We start from the raw sequence: 15,568 nt of genomic DNA, 5'->3' as shown, positions 1-15,568 counted from the left end.
TCTCGTAAAAATGATGTCGTGGTAAGATGTGTAATCAGTTTTACACTCACACTGCTCACATTTAAATAAGGTCAATTCTACTTATATTTTGTCACATCAGTATATTTTCATATTGTGCTCCTAAAATGATAGACTAAAACTCAAAGATTAAATCTGCTAGTAAATACTGAGTTTAATATTTTCTCACATCTTTGGGTTTTATGAGTCACTAAAAACAGTAGGATTTTGTTACATAACTCAAAGATTTTTCAATAAAACTAACACTAGACAATATGAAAGCATTTTTTTTCCAGGAATTACAATGAGAGGTGTTTCAGCAGTATATAACATTGAGAAAGTTGGCTGCCATTAGATCCGATCAGACTTTAATCTTTACTGCTCATTACGATCCTTTATGGTTTGGTGGCCTCCATAAGTTTAGATCTTCTCCTTTATTAGCATGATAGTTTCCAATTTTAACTTTCTTCTTGAAAGAAGTAAAATATAGACCAGGAAATATTGTTAAGTCCTGGTGTTCTCTTTATTGTAATTTATCTTGTTTCTCCTCTTGTATTTATAGTAATTTTAAGGCTGTAACTCGATTTGTCTACTTCCTACAATGACTTATTTTAAGATATGCCTGCTACACTACAATGATATACAATGATTCAATTTAATAAACTTTAATTGAGCATTTCCTTGTGTCTGAGATGCTGTGCTAGCACTGAGACTGTAGGGACTAATCTAGGAGGTAAAGACAGAAACAAGCAATGAAAAAAATATATGAATATGGTATGAGAAATACTATTATATCACTAAAGTGTTGTGACACAAAGAAAGGATTTTGCTGTCAAAATGGGGCTACAAAGATGACGTAGCATTTATACTCCAGTAAGTCTTTTATTTAGTCAGCATTTACTCCAATATGTGAGCATGAATCTGTTGTATATTTTAGACCAGAAAGGAAGCAAAAAGGGAGCTGAAATATATGTAATAAAATAACTCCAGACAAGGTCTGCAGACTTTCATTGATTATCCAATCCAGTTGTGTGATCGTGGAGAATTCCTTCATCGATCTTGGCCTCAGTTTCTTGAACTGTAAAATAATGAATTTGGACTAATTGCTATCTTGGGTCCCTTTTAGCAGGGAGAGATGACCTCTAAAGCTTGTGCCAGCTCTGGAGTTTTGGAAAATGATGTTTTGTGTTTTTGTTGTTGTTGTTCCCTCAAATTTTATACTCTCCTATTATTTAACTTTATTTCATACATTTTCGTCTACAATATTCCCTCTAGTCTGAGCTTTAATCATGATTAATCCTGTAAAGAAGTCAGAGTAGATAAAAATAAAAAAAAACTAATCAGAGTTACTAATATCACATGGAAAGATGAGAGATATCAAAAGGTATAGTTGGTCATTAAAATTTATAATAATTGATTCAATTCATAATAAATTAACACTGTTTATAGGAAACTTGACAGCTTTTATCTTGTAAGATGACACTAAATTAACTGAAGTGAAACTCATTTCATATTTATGTGAATCCTTAGGATTAATAGTGCTTTCAAATATGTTAATACAATTTTTCCCCATTGAATGGAAGAGTTTTAATTAAACTTTAATCTTTTGGTTTAATCCCTGGAGCCAACCTAGAAAACACTAATGTTTGTTTGTTTTTTCTTGTTTTTTTTTTTTTTACTTTTGTTTTTAACCCTAGAGGTTTTTAATCAACTGTAAAAATCCTTACACCTCAAAGTTAAAGTGAACGCCACAGTGGTGGGGAGAAGAATAAGGGATTTATAAAATATGACTCATAAAACAGCAATGCTTTATACTATATGTATGTATTATATAAAATTTCACACACAGTATACACATAATCTTTAAACCTAATCATTGGGGAAAAGGTAATTGTAGTTTATCAAAAGTATTTTAAATATTTTAAAGGCATCAGAGTCTCTATAGCAACCAGGTTTTTTTTTTCCTTTCTACAGACTCATTGGTATGTCAAACATGAATATGAGGACCTGAAGATTTATAATTCAACCTCAAATAAAATGACCAGTGCAATACTGTTTTATTAATTTCACTGGAAATAAAATGACAATGTAGTATTTGATGCTGAACTTCATAAGGGATATGAGAATGTCTATTTAGAAGAAAGTTAGGTACTCTGCTCCCTCACCTTGCCTACTTGCCTCCTCCTCCTGGCCACAATAACTAAATACATAAATAAGTGAAACCAAACCAAAACAAAACCATTCTGCAATTCTTTAAGCAATGCTTCATAAACTTTTCTCACCCTAGTGCCCCTAATGGAAGAGAAGATTGAACACACAACCTTAGGGATCTGTTGCAAGTGTGAAATTTCTTTGAAGTCATCTGTTTCATTTTAAAAAATTCATGTAGTTTTGAATTCTATTCCATAATATATATCTGTTTTAATATGAAAATTATGTGTTTCCCCCAAATCTCTGAGTTAACAGAGCTCGAGGAAAGTATGCTAAGTTTATGCTATAGATTTGTTTATTCTAAAACACAAAGTTTTAGAAGTTTAGCTAAAGAATAAACACGATTATAAAATGAATTTCTCCACAGATTCCACATATTTCATACCTTCAGTTTTCCTCTCACTTCAACATAGGTTTTTGGTCAGTTAGTTTGAGGCCTATAACTATACTACACAACTTAAATAAATATAACTGCTATACAAGAGAGAAAAGATTTTTACGCCATCAAAATTTATACTTGGGTTCCAAAAATCCAAAAATATTAGAAAGAAGGTATTAATAGTAATACGTAGTACACTATGAGTTACATAATTGAGTCATTAACTGAATTAGTTTCATCTTATCAATATCTCTATAGTTTAAAAGGAAAGGTACTTTATTTTTTTATATGTAATTTATTGTCAAATTGGTTTCCATACAACACCCACTGCTCATCCCAATAGGTGTCCTCCTCAATGCCCATCACTTACTTTCCACTCTCTCTCACTACCTATCAACCCTCAGCATATTCTCAGTATTTAAGAGTTTCTTATGGTTTGCCTCCTTCCCTCTCTGTATTTTCTGTTTTCTGCCTTACCCTCTCCCCTGGTTTTCTGCTGAGTTTCTCAGGATCCACATATGAGTGAAACCATATGGTATCTGTCTTACTCTGGATGACTTATTTCACATAGCATAAAGACACTGAACTTTCATCCACATTGCTACACATGGCCAGATTTCATTCTTTGTCATTGCCACGTAGTGTTCCATTATGTATATAAACCACACCTTGATCCATTTGTCCAATTTTTTAAATTATTTTTTATGTTATATAGTTTTCTTAATTTTTAATTTTTCTTATCTTTTTATTTTTTTCTCTTTTTTTCAACATATGAAGTTTATTTTCAAATTGGTTTCCATACAACACCCAGTGCTCATCCCAATAGGTGCTCTCCTCAATACCCATCACCCACCCTCCCCTCACTCCCACCCCCCATCAACCCTCAGTTTGTTCTCAGTTTTTAACAGTCTCTTATGCTTTGGCTCTCTCCCACTCTAACTCCTTTTATTTTCCTTCCCCGCCCCCATGGTCTTCTGGTAAGTTTCTCAGGTTCCACCTAAGAGTCAAAATATATGGTATCTGTCTTTCTCTGTATGGCTTATTTCACTTAGCATAACACTCTCCAGTTCCATCCAAGTTGCTACAAAGGGCCGTATTTCAATCTTTCTCATTGCCACATAGTACTCCATTGTGTATATAAACCACAATTTCTTTATCCATTCATCAGTTGATGGACATTTAGGCTCTTTCCATAATTTGGCTATTGTTGAGAGTCTGCTATAAACATTGGGGTACAAGTGCCCCTATGCATCAGTACTCTTGTATCCCTTGGGTAAATTCCTAGCAGTGCTATTGCTGGGTCATAGGGTAGGTCTATTTTTAACTTTTGAGGAAACTCCACACTGTTTTCCAGAGTGGCTGCACCAATTTGCATTCCCACCAACAGTGCAAGAGGGTTCCCGTTTCTCCACATCCTCGCCAGCATCGATAGTCTCCTGATTTGTTCATTTTGGCCACTCTGACTGACGTGAGGTGATATCTGAGTGTGGTTTTGATTTGTATTTCCCTGATGAGGAGTGACGTTGAGCATCTTTTCATGTGCCTGTTGGCCATACGGATGTCTTCTTTAGAGAAGTCTCTATTCATGTTTTCTGCCCATTTCATCACTGGGTTATTTGTTTTTCGGGTGTGGAGTTTGGTGAGCTCTTTATAGATTTTGGATACTAGCCCTTTGTCCGATATGTCATTTGCAAATATCTTTTCCCATTCCGTTGGTTGCCTTTAGTTTTGTTGGTTGTTTCCTTTGCTGTGCAGAAGCTTTTTATCTTCATAAGTTCCCAGTAGTTCATTTTTGCTTTTAATTCCCTTGCCTTTCGGGATGTGTCAAGTAAGAGATTGCCACGGCTGAGGTCAGAGAGGTCTTTTCCTGCTTTCTCCTCTAGGGTTTGAAGGTTTCCTGTTTCACATTCAGGTCCTTTATCCATTTTGAGTTTATTTTTTTGGATGCTGTGAGATAGTTGTCTAGTTTCAATCTTCTGCATATTGCTGTCCAGTTCTCCTAGCACCATTTGTTAAAGAGACTGTCTTTTTTCCATTGGATGTTCTTTCCTGCTTTGTCAAAGATAAGTTGGCCATACGTTTGTGGGTCTAGTTCTGGGGTTTCTATTCTATTCCATTGGTCTATGTGTCTGTTTTCGTGCCAATACCATGCTGTCTTGATGATGACAGCTTTGTAGTAGAGGCTAAAGTCTGGGATTGTGATGCCTCCTGCTTTGGTCTTCGTCTTCAAAATTACTTTGGCTATTCAGGGCCCTTTGTGGTTCCATATGAATTTTTGGATTGCTTGTTCGAGTTTCGAGAAGAATGCTGGTGCAATGTTGATTGGGATTGCATTGAATGTGTAGATAGCTTGGGGTAGTATTGACATTTTGACAATATTTATTTTTCCAATCCATCAGCACAAAATGTCTTTCCATTTCTTTATATCTTCTTCAATGACCTTCATAAGCTTTCTATAGTTTTCAGCATACAGATCTGTTACATCTTTGATTAGGTTTATTCCTAGGTATTTTATGCTTCTTGGTGCAATTGTGAATAGGATCACTTTCTTTATTTGTCTTTCTGTTGCTTCATTGTTAGTGTATAAGAATGCAACTGATTTCTGTACGTTGATTTTGTATCCTGAAACTTTGCTGAATTCATGTATCAGTTCTAGAAGACTTTTGGTGGAGTCTATCGGATTTTCCATGTATAGATAGTATCATGTCATCTACAAAAAGTGAAAGCTTGGGGCGCCTGGGTGGCGCAATCGGTTAAGTGACCGACTTCAGCCAGGTCACGATCTCGCAGTCCGGGAGTTCGAGCCCCGCATCAGGCTCTGGGCTGATGGCTCAGAGCCTGGAGCCTGTTTCCGATTCTGTGTCTCCCTCTCTCTCTGCCCCTCCCCCGTTCATGCTCTGTCTCTCTCTGTCCCAGAAATAAATAAACGTTGAAAAAAAATTAAAAAAAAAAAAAAAAGTGAAAGCTTGACTTCATCTTTGCCAAATTTGATGCCTTTGATTTCCTTTTGTTGTCTGATTGCTGATGCTAGCACTTCCAGCACTATGTTAAACAACAGCAGTGAGAGTGGGCATCCCTGTCGTGTTCCTGATCTCAGGGAAAAAGCTCTCAGTTTTTCCCCATTGAGGATGATGTTAGCTGTGGGCTTTTCATAAATGGCTTTTATGATCTTTAAGTATGTTCCTTCTATCCCGACTTTCTCAAGGGTTTTTAATTAAGAAAGGTTGCTGAATTGTGTCAAAGGCCTTTTCTTCATAAATTGACAAGATCATATGGTTCTTCTCTTTTCTTTTATTAATGTGATGTATCACGTTGATTGATTTGTGAATGTTGAACCAGCCCTGCATCCCAGGAATGAATCCCACTTGATCATGGTGAATAATTCTTTTTATATGCCGTTGAATTCGATTTGCTAGTATCTTATTGAGAATTTTTGTATCCATATTCATCAGGGATATTGGCCTGTAGTTCTCTTTTTTTACTGGGTCTCTGTCTGGTTTAGGAATCAAAGTAATACTGGCTTCATAGAATGAGTCTGGAAGTTTTCCTTCCCTTTCTATTTCTTGGTATAGCTTGAGAAGGATAGGTATTATCACTGCTTTAAACATCTGGTAGAACTTCCCTGGGAAACCATCCGGTCCTGGACTCTTATTTGTTGGGAGATTTTTGATGACTGATTCAATTTCCTCGCTGGTTGTGGGTCTGTTCAAGCTTTCTATTTCCTCCTGATTGAGTTTTGGAAGCGTGTGGGTGTTTAGGAATTTGTCCATTTCTTCCAGGTTGTCCAATTTGTTGGCATATAATTTTTCATAGTATTCCCTGATAATTGCTTGTATCCCTGAGGGATTGGTTGTATTAATTCCTTTTTCGTTCATGATTTTATCTATTTGGGTCATCTCCCTTTTCTTTTTGAGAAGCCTGGCTAGAGGTTTATCCATTTTGTTTATTTTTTCAAAAAACCAACTCTTGGTTTCATTGATCTGCTCTACAGTTTTTTTAGATTCTGTATTGTTTATTTCTGCTCTGATCTTTATTATTTCTCTTCTTCTGCTGGGTTTAGGCTGCCTTTGCTGTTATGCTTCTATTTCCTTTAGGTGTGCTGTTAGATTTTGTATTGGGGATTTTTCTTGTTTCTTGAGATAGGCCTGGATTGCAATGTATTTTCCTCTCAGGACCGCCTTCGCTGGATCCCAAAGCATTTGGATTGTTGTATTTTCATTTTCGTTTGTTTCCATATATTTTTTTAAATTTCTTCTCTAATTGCCTGGTTGACCCATTCATTCTTTAGTAGGGTGTTCTTTAACCTCCATGCTTTTGTAGGTTTTCCAGACTTTTTCCTGTGGTTGATTTCAAGCTTCATAGCATTGTGGTCTGAAAGTATGCACGGTATGATTTCAATTCTTGTATACTTATGAAGGGCTGTTTTGTGACCCAGTATGTGATCTATCTTGGAGAATGTTCCAAGTGCACTTGAGACAAAAGTTTATTCTGTTGCTTCGGATTCAGAGTTCTAAATATATCTGTCAAGTCCATATGATCCAATGTATCATTCAGGGCCCTTGTTTATTTATTGACCGTGTGTCTAGATGATCTATCCATTTCTGTAAGTGGAGTGTTAAAGTCCCCTGAAATTACCACATTCTTATCAATAAGGTTGCTTATGTTTGTAATTGTTTTATATATTTGTGGGCTCCTGTATTTGGCGCATAGACATTTATAATTGTTAGCTCTTCCTGATGGATAGATCCTGTGATTATTATATAATGTTCTTCTTCATCTCTTGTTACAGCCTTTAACTTAAAGTCTAGTTTGATATAAGTATGACTACTCCAGCTTTCTTTTGACTTCAAGTGACATGATAAATAGTTCTCCATCCCCTCACTCTCAATCTGAAGGTGTCCTCAGGTCTAAAATGAGTCTCTTGTAGACAGCAAATAGATGGGTCTTGTTTTTTTATCCATTCTGATACCCTATGTCTTTTGGTTGGTGCATTTAGTCCATTTACATTCAGTGTTATTATAGAAAGATATGGGTTTAGAGTCATTGTGATGTCCATAGGTTTCATGCTTGTAGCGATGTCTCTGGTACTTTGTCTCACAGGGTCCCCCTTAGGATGTCTTCTAGGGCTGTTTTAGTGGTGACGAAAAATATGGAAAGCTTCACGAATTTGCGTGTCATCCTCGTGCAGGGGCCATGCTAATCTTCTCTGTATCCTTCCAATTTAGTATATGTGCTGTCGAAGCGAGCACTGGATTGTTGTATTTTCATTTTCATTTGTTGCTATATATTTTTTAATTTCTTCTCTAATTGCCTGGCTGACTCATTCATTCTTTAGTATGGTGTTCTTTAGCCTCCATGCTTTTAGAGGTTCTCCAGACTTTTTCCTCTGGTTGATTTCACATTTCATAGCATTGTCGTCTGAAAGCGTGCATGGTATGATCTCAATTCTTTTGTACCTATTAAGGGCTGTTTTGTGATCCCGTATGTGATCTATCTTGGAGAATGTTCCATGTGCACTCAAGAAGAAAGTATATTCTGTTGCTTTGGGATGCTGAGTTCTAAATATATCTGTCAAGTCCATATGATCCAATGTATCATTTAGGGCCCTTGTTTCTTTATTGATTCTCTGTCTAGATGATCTATCCATTTCTGTAAGTGGAGTTAAAGTCTCCTGTATTTACCACATTCTTATCAATAATGTTGCTTATGTTTGTGATTAAATGTTTTATATATTTGGAGGCTCCTGTATTTGGTGCATAGACATTTATAATTGTTAGCTCTTCCTGATGGATAGACCCTGTAATTATTATATAATGCCCTTCTTCATCTCTTGTTACAGCCTTCAATTTAAAGTCTAGTTTGTCTGACATAAGTATGGCTACTCCAGCTTTCTTTTCCCTTCCAGTAGTTTCATAGACAGTTCTCCATCCCATCACTTTCAATCTGAAGATGGCCTCAGGTCTAAAATGAGTCTCTTGTAGAGAGCAAATAGATGGGTGTTGTTTTCTTATCCATTCTGATACCCTATGTCTTTTGGTTGGCACATTTAGTCCATTTACATTCAGTGTTATTACAGAAAGATATGGGTTTAGGGGTGCCTGGGTGGCGCAGTCGGTTAAGCGTCCGACTTCAGCCAGGTCACGATCTCGTGGTCCGTGAGTTCGAGCCCCGTGTCAGGCTCTGGGCTGATGGCTCGGAGCCTGGAGCCTGTTTCCGATTCTGTGTCTCCCTCTCTCTCTGCCCCTCCCCCATTCATGCTCTGTCTCTCTCTGTCCCAAAAATAAATATAAACGTTGAAAAAAAATTAAAAAAAAAGAAAGATATGGGTTTAGATTCATTGTGATGTCTGTAGGTTTCATGCTTGTAGTGATGTCTCTGGTACTTTGTGGTCCTTGCAACATTTCACTCACAGAATCCTCCTTAGGATCTGTTGTAGGGCTGGTTTAGTGGTGATCAATTCCTTCAGTTTTTGTTTGTTTGGGAAGACCTTTATTTCTCCTGTTCTGAATGACAGACTTGCTGGATAAAGGATTCTCAGCTGCATAATTTTTCTGTTCATCACATTGAAGATTTCCTGCCATTCCTTTCTGTGCTGCCAAGTTTCAGTAGATAGGTCTGCTATTAACCTTATGTGTCTACCTTTGTATGTTAAGGCCCGTTTATCCCTAGCTGCTTTCAGAATTCTCTCTATATCCTTGTATTTTGCAAGTTCCACTATGATATGTCATGCAGAAAATAGATTCAAGTTACGTCTGAAGGGAGTCCTCTGTGCCTCTTGGATTTCATTGCCTTTTTCCTTCCCCATATCGGGGAAGCTCTCTGAAATGATTTGTTCAAGTACACCTTCAGCCCCTTTCTCTCTCTCTTCTTCTTCTGGAATTCCTATGATACAGATATTGTTCCATTTGATTCCATAAATTAGTTCTCTAATTCTCCCCTCTTATTCCTGGATTTTTTTATCTTTTTCTCAGCTTCCTCTTTTTCCATAATTTTATCTTCTAATTCACCTATTCTCTCCTCTGCCTCTTCAATCTGAGCTGTGGTCAACTCCATTTTATTTTGCACCTCATTTGTGGCATTTTTTAATTCATCATGACTATTCTTTAGTCCCTTGATCTCTGTAGCAATAGATTCTCTGCTGTCCTCTATGCTTTCTTCAAGCCCAGTATTTAATTTAATGACTATTATTCTAAATTCTTGTTAAGTTATATTGCTTCAATTGGTCTTGATCAATTTTTTAGCTGTCACTATTTACTGGAATTTCTTTTGATGAGAATTATTCCATTTCAGAATTTTGGCTAGTGTTCTGTCCCTTATGTGTTTTAAAAGTTTGTGGTGTACTCTGGATTTGCGAGCACTGCTATATTAAAGGAGGGTCATACACTGTCCAGGGCCTGCCCCTTCAGGAGGTGTTTTTTGGAGATTGTTACTTGCTCTCTGTTGTTGTGACTTTGGTTATTTTATTACCATACTCGTAGTAATATTTTGGACCCTCCATCAGGTGTGCTTTGATTTGTTGCTTGGGGTAGCCCTATCTTTTTCTAGCTTTCCCATTTTCTTCCTAGTAGATTCAGTCTCTTTTCCTCCCAGGCTCTGGTATTCAAACTCCTTTGGCTTCTACACTTCTTTGTTTGAGAAATGCAGGAAGTAGGGATCCCCCCTATTTCTCCAACATATTGGCTTCTGCAACTCAAGGAAGTAGGTCAATGTGGTCAAGCCCCACGTCAGGCTCTGTGCAGACAGCTCAGAGCCTGGAGCCTGCCTCGGATTCTGTGTCTGCCTCTCTCTCTTTCTCTTTTATTTTAAGGTTATCATTTCACATAAAGATAGCTCATCATCAAACAAAATGAATTATATAGTGCTCATCTGTTTGTATTTTTACTATTTGACTATATACATGGTATGCACAGTTCTAGAGGTTACAGAATGTGTTTCAAACAACTTTGAACTCATATTAAGCAAACAAGACAAGTTGGATTCAAATACTAAGGAAAAGTATTGAACTGTAAACAAGAGGTACCTGGCTGACCTTTTACCATGTTTTATTTTTATTCTCTGTAGACTAAATTCCAGAGTATTTCCTCCTAGGGATTCAGTAGCAAAACATTTAAAAAAATGGATTCTGAACAGGGTTTTGACAAATGATAGTTGTCTTAGAGGACAGGGAAGTTGAGATTTATAGGCATGGGATGCAGAATGAAATCATACACAGAGGCAGGATTACTAGAAAGCAATAAAATGGCACAAGAGAAAATATGTCTCAGCACACTGAAATGAGAACTAGGAGGAGATTAAAGAGGGATGCAAAAAGGTGGAATGCACTTAAGAATTTAAGTTGAGACTGAATTTCATAGGGAAAGAGAAAAAACTAGTCAAAATAACTTGAGAATGGGGATTGCTGTGGCCCAAACAGTGAGATAGGAAGAGGATTTCTCGCAACAATCTTTTGAAAACACTGGCATGAAGAACACAGAAAAGCATAAATAATCAAAGTACAACAGAGATTTTGCTTTTGATAGACAGGAAGAAAAAAGCTGGTGATACTGTAAAAGAAAAATATGAAAGGATTTACCAAAACCCCCACACAGGAAACAAATAGAACTGGATATAATACATAGTTGGCTGCAACTGTAGGAACTATAGGTGCCCTTATGATTATCCCCTTCTAACAAGACAATGGCAGTGACTACAATATTTGTAGTAGTATATCGAATATGATATCTACTACTAATAAAGATAGTGGTATAGCAACAGCTACATATTTAGTTATGTGCCAAGCCTTTTATTTAATGCTTTAAACACGTCAACTCATGTGATCTTCTTGTTACTATAATTCCCATTTTACAAATGAGGAAACAAAACTTGGGAAGTTACATTAGTAGCTCAAGGTTATAGAGCTAAGTTATACAGCTAGGATTAGAACTTTATAATATCTAACTCAGAAGGCTGTGATCTACAGGCTACCTTCATCAATAGCAGTGGTGGCTAAAAGTATGTATGAAATGATATAGACAGAGACACAAATATATGACAATATAGAAATATATATATAGATAGATAGATAAAGTAGTATCTAGACTTAAAAATAAAAGTTGATATAAACTTCATTATACATTTCATTACAGTTGTCCCAGATTATTTTGAATAAAAATGGTTATCAGATATATTTATCTGAAGTATCCTTGGTGTAAGAACTAAAAATTTAAAAATTAAGAACTAAAAATCATCATCATAAAATTAACATCATTTTATTTAAACACATTATTGATATACTTCTCATTATCTTTCTGGAATTGAATCTACATATTGGACAAATAAAATTTAGAAAAAAATTATGGTAGAGGGCAATCAAACAGTAATAATAGGATGACATGATCGAATTTCAGAATTGGTCGTATTTGTGACATTTCTCATGTTTCCAATTATATTTTTTTTAAATATTGGTATTATCCCACATTAGTTACATGTTAGTAGTAGATATGACTAGTCATAATGGTGTATTTTTAAATGTAAGGGCCAAGATATAGAAATTTTTTAGAAAAGCAATTGCCAGTGCGTATAATTTTACATCATATCTTTAAGATTTTTTTTAACAAAAAGGAAAGTACTATGGAGTCATACTTTGTCTTCTTTTGTTATTCTGGTCCTAGGACCACAAAATGAGACACACTGGATTAAATTAAAGAAATACATTCAGGATTTGATTGACAATACCAGACAGGCAGAGATTACCACTGAACAATATTATACAAAAAATATTCTGGGTTTCATAGACATACTTTTTACCCCCTTCAATGAACACTAACAGGTTTATATGGTTTGTAATAAACTTGGGAAATGTATATGCTTTTGAGTCTTTACTGAAAATCCTCAGAGTTATAGAGAAATGGAATTAATATAGTGTGATTTCAAATATAAGATTTATGGCATAGCTTTCTTACCTGAGGGAAAATGTACTTCTTCTCCACACATATATATAATCTCACTTTCAATCATTCTTTCACCCATCTTAACATATTGTGCCACTGTTTTTTTACTCATATTATTTGCTCACATGCCTCTTTTCCATATCTGTAAAAATCCTGTGCTCATGCTTCACACTTTGACCTCTTCCAGGAAGCCTTCTCTTATCTACATATTCAAAAGGGACTTCTTATCTCATTTAAATTATAGTACAGTATCTTTTTGTGTAGTACTTCTCATATTCATCCTTATTTTATAAACTATGTGGATATATGTCTTTTTTTACCTTCTAGAAATTAAATATATTCAAGCAAGAACTGTCCCACCATCATATTGATATTATCAAAAGCCCCATGGTATGGTTCCTTTGCAAACAATATACACTAAAGTGATTATGAAATGAATGAATGAACATACTATCTCATAAGAGATATGAAAGCTCAAATAACCTAGCAGTATTAAAAAATTAAGTAAGTAAAAAGTAGGTCATTAAAATGCACTATATTGTCAAATATATGCTAATGGAAATTATCTTCCTGCTTTTCTTATATCCATAAACAGAAAAATATGGTTAATAAGTTTATTTTATATTACCACTTAAAATATAATACTTAGGCGAGGAATAGTCTCAAAAAAAGCTACAAATCAATTACCTTTGCTTGCACTTTCAACATGTTCCAGTTCTTCAGGAAATTTCAGGATATCCCGGTATTTTTCCTCACAAATTTCAGCAATAAAATGCAAGAGGGTTGTTTTTTGATCTGCTGACTTAGTATCTCTGATCTGGAATAAAATAACAATATTTTGGGTAATATAAATATAGACCTTTTCTTCAACAAGTGAAATAAATGAACTCAATTCATTATAATTAATTTAAAATTTAAAAAAAGTTAGTTGGTAGCTCCCTAATGGGGTCTAGCAACAGTGCTCTATATTTTAAAATGAACACCATATTTTAAAAGAAAGATGACCCAAAAAAGAGAAAGTTTAAATTTTAATATATAGATTTTAAAAGTCTAAATTATTATGGCAAAAAATGAACTATTCTCTGAGAAAAGAGCATTAATTCAAGTACTGTTAAGTACAGTCTTAGTTAATGCGTGCTTATGTTGTATTTGTTTTTGCTTTATCACCGAAATGTATTACTGAAAGCTGGATTTGTTTGTGAGCTTTTATATTTACTTGTAACCATTACGGATACAAATTAATGGAAAGTAGTAAGTAAATTTTTGTTTTCCTTTACTTGGGTAGGCCATCAAAAAAGAAAAACTGAAAACTTCTTATGCTGATTTAAAATAGAATTGGAGGGGCGCCTGGGTGGCTCAGTCAGTTAAGCGTCCCACTTCAGCTCAGGTCACAATCTCGAGGTCCGTGATCTCCAGCCCCGCCTTGGGCTCTAGGCTGATGGCTCAGAGCCTGGAGCCTGCTTCCGATTCTGTGTCTCCCTCTATCTCTGCCCCTCCCCCGTTCATGCTCTGTCTCTCTGTGTCTCAAAAATAAATAAGACGTTAAAAAAAATAATAAAATAGAATCTGAGCACATAATTCTAATGACTTTTTTTTTCCGTTTACATATGGTATTTCTTTTTCAGAGACAACTTTAGAAAAGAGATGCTATAGTTAGAATGATAAAAATCTTTAAAATATAGGACAAAATATGATGAAAATCTAAGCTTTGTCTTTAATATAACACTCATACTAGACTAAGATGCAAAAGAAATCAAGGATTTACCTACAAACAAAGGATAAATATAGAATAAAGTATAAAGTTTTCTCATTTTTATTGGATGTTTTAATTCTATAATCCTTAGATGATGGGTTTTCCTACTGATATTCATACTGATACAGGGTTTTTAGCTTTAAGGATAACTCTGTTTAGAATAAATGTATACTCTTCCCCAACAGGTTTATGAAAGGCTGTGGAAGATAGGGAATTAACAGAATAATTTAATATTTACTGTTTTAGTGACTGAGGAAAAAAAAATCACATTTAAACAATCAGACCCATACTGAATCTGTTTTGTACTACAGCTTTTTAACAATTATTTATGTCGCTGTGATATGAAGAACTTAAAAGAAATACTAGTCTCAAGGCTCAAAACAAAGCCACAGGAGGCATTATGTTGACAAGTCAGGTGGTGACAAGGTCATGATGATTTCTTTTAGAATTTCTGGGATTACTTTATCCCACATAGGTGAAATATTTAAAATTTTGCATTATCTTGTTGCTCCCCCTAACAATTTCAAGTACTATAAGGCTGAAATGACACAATTTAAGGACAAGCTATAAATAAGAACAAACAGCATCAAAACCTCAAGGGCAACTTGTGTTAACCAAGGCGTTTACTCTAAAGGATTCAATGGGAGGCTCATTTTCCTAAAGAGAGGTCTTTACCTGGGATTATGGTGGTATATGTTTACAAAGTGCATCATTTTCAGAGTATGCTGGATATTACAAATTATAAGAAAGTTCACATTTTCTTTTCTTTTTTTACAAAATACTTGAATTCCTAAACCTTAAAAACATTAATTGCTTAGGTAAAATAGAAGGTACATCTTTCTGAAGGAAAAGAAATTGACCTATATTTTATAAACTGTGGAGGCTATACAGATGCACACACACCACCACCACCACCACCAACAACAACAAAAACCTACCTAATTTGTCAGGACAACAAATTGTACAAATACATATATTATTTTATTTTATTTTATTATTTCTTAATATTTATTTAGAAAGGCAGACAGAGCATGAGCGGGGGAGGGCCAGAGAGAGACGGAGACACAGAATCTGAAGCTGGCTCCAGCCTCCAAGCTGCCATCACAGAGCCCAACATAGGGCTCAAAACCCAGAAACCGCAAGATCATGACCTGAGCCAAAGTCAGATGCCCAACCGAGCCATCCAGGTGCCCCTATATTTGAGTATTTTAAATGCACGTGGCCAATACTGGAAAGGAAAACACAAAAATAGAAAAATAGCATTGTGCTCATATGTCAATTTTATGGGTGATTTAAAAA

The 15,568-nt window shown here is 35.3% G+C and overlaps 1 protein-coding gene and 1 non-coding gene across 2 annotated transcripts in view; both read right to left on the bottom strand.

Annotated features, from left to right (window-relative positions):
- DIAPH2 (diaphanous related formin 2) overlaps positions 1 to 15,568 on the bottom strand; it is a 1,001,003-nt gene that overhangs the window by 493,652 nt on the left and 491,783 nt on the right. The window contains exon 23 of the mRNA XM_043571351.1: positions 13,204 to 13,333. Within this exon, the coding sequence (XP_043427286.1) occupies positions 13,204 to 13,333 (130 nt within the window). The remainder of the gene's footprint in view (positions 1 to 13,203; positions 13,334 to 15,568) is intronic.
- On the bottom strand, positions 7,731 to 7,836 carry LOC122478190. The gene has a single exon (XR_006295920.1). It is a non-coding gene; the product is annotated as a U6 spliceosomal RNA (small nuclear RNA).

Source organism: Prionailurus bengalensis, chromosome X, assembly GCF_016509475.1.
Source record: "Prionailurus bengalensis isolate Pbe53 chromosome X, Fcat_Pben_1.1_paternal_pri, whole genome shotgun sequence".
Lineage (NCBI taxonomy): Eukaryota > Metazoa > Chordata > Mammalia > Carnivora > Felidae > Prionailurus > Prionailurus bengalensis.
This window is presented reverse-complemented; position numbering and strand designations above follow the sequence as displayed.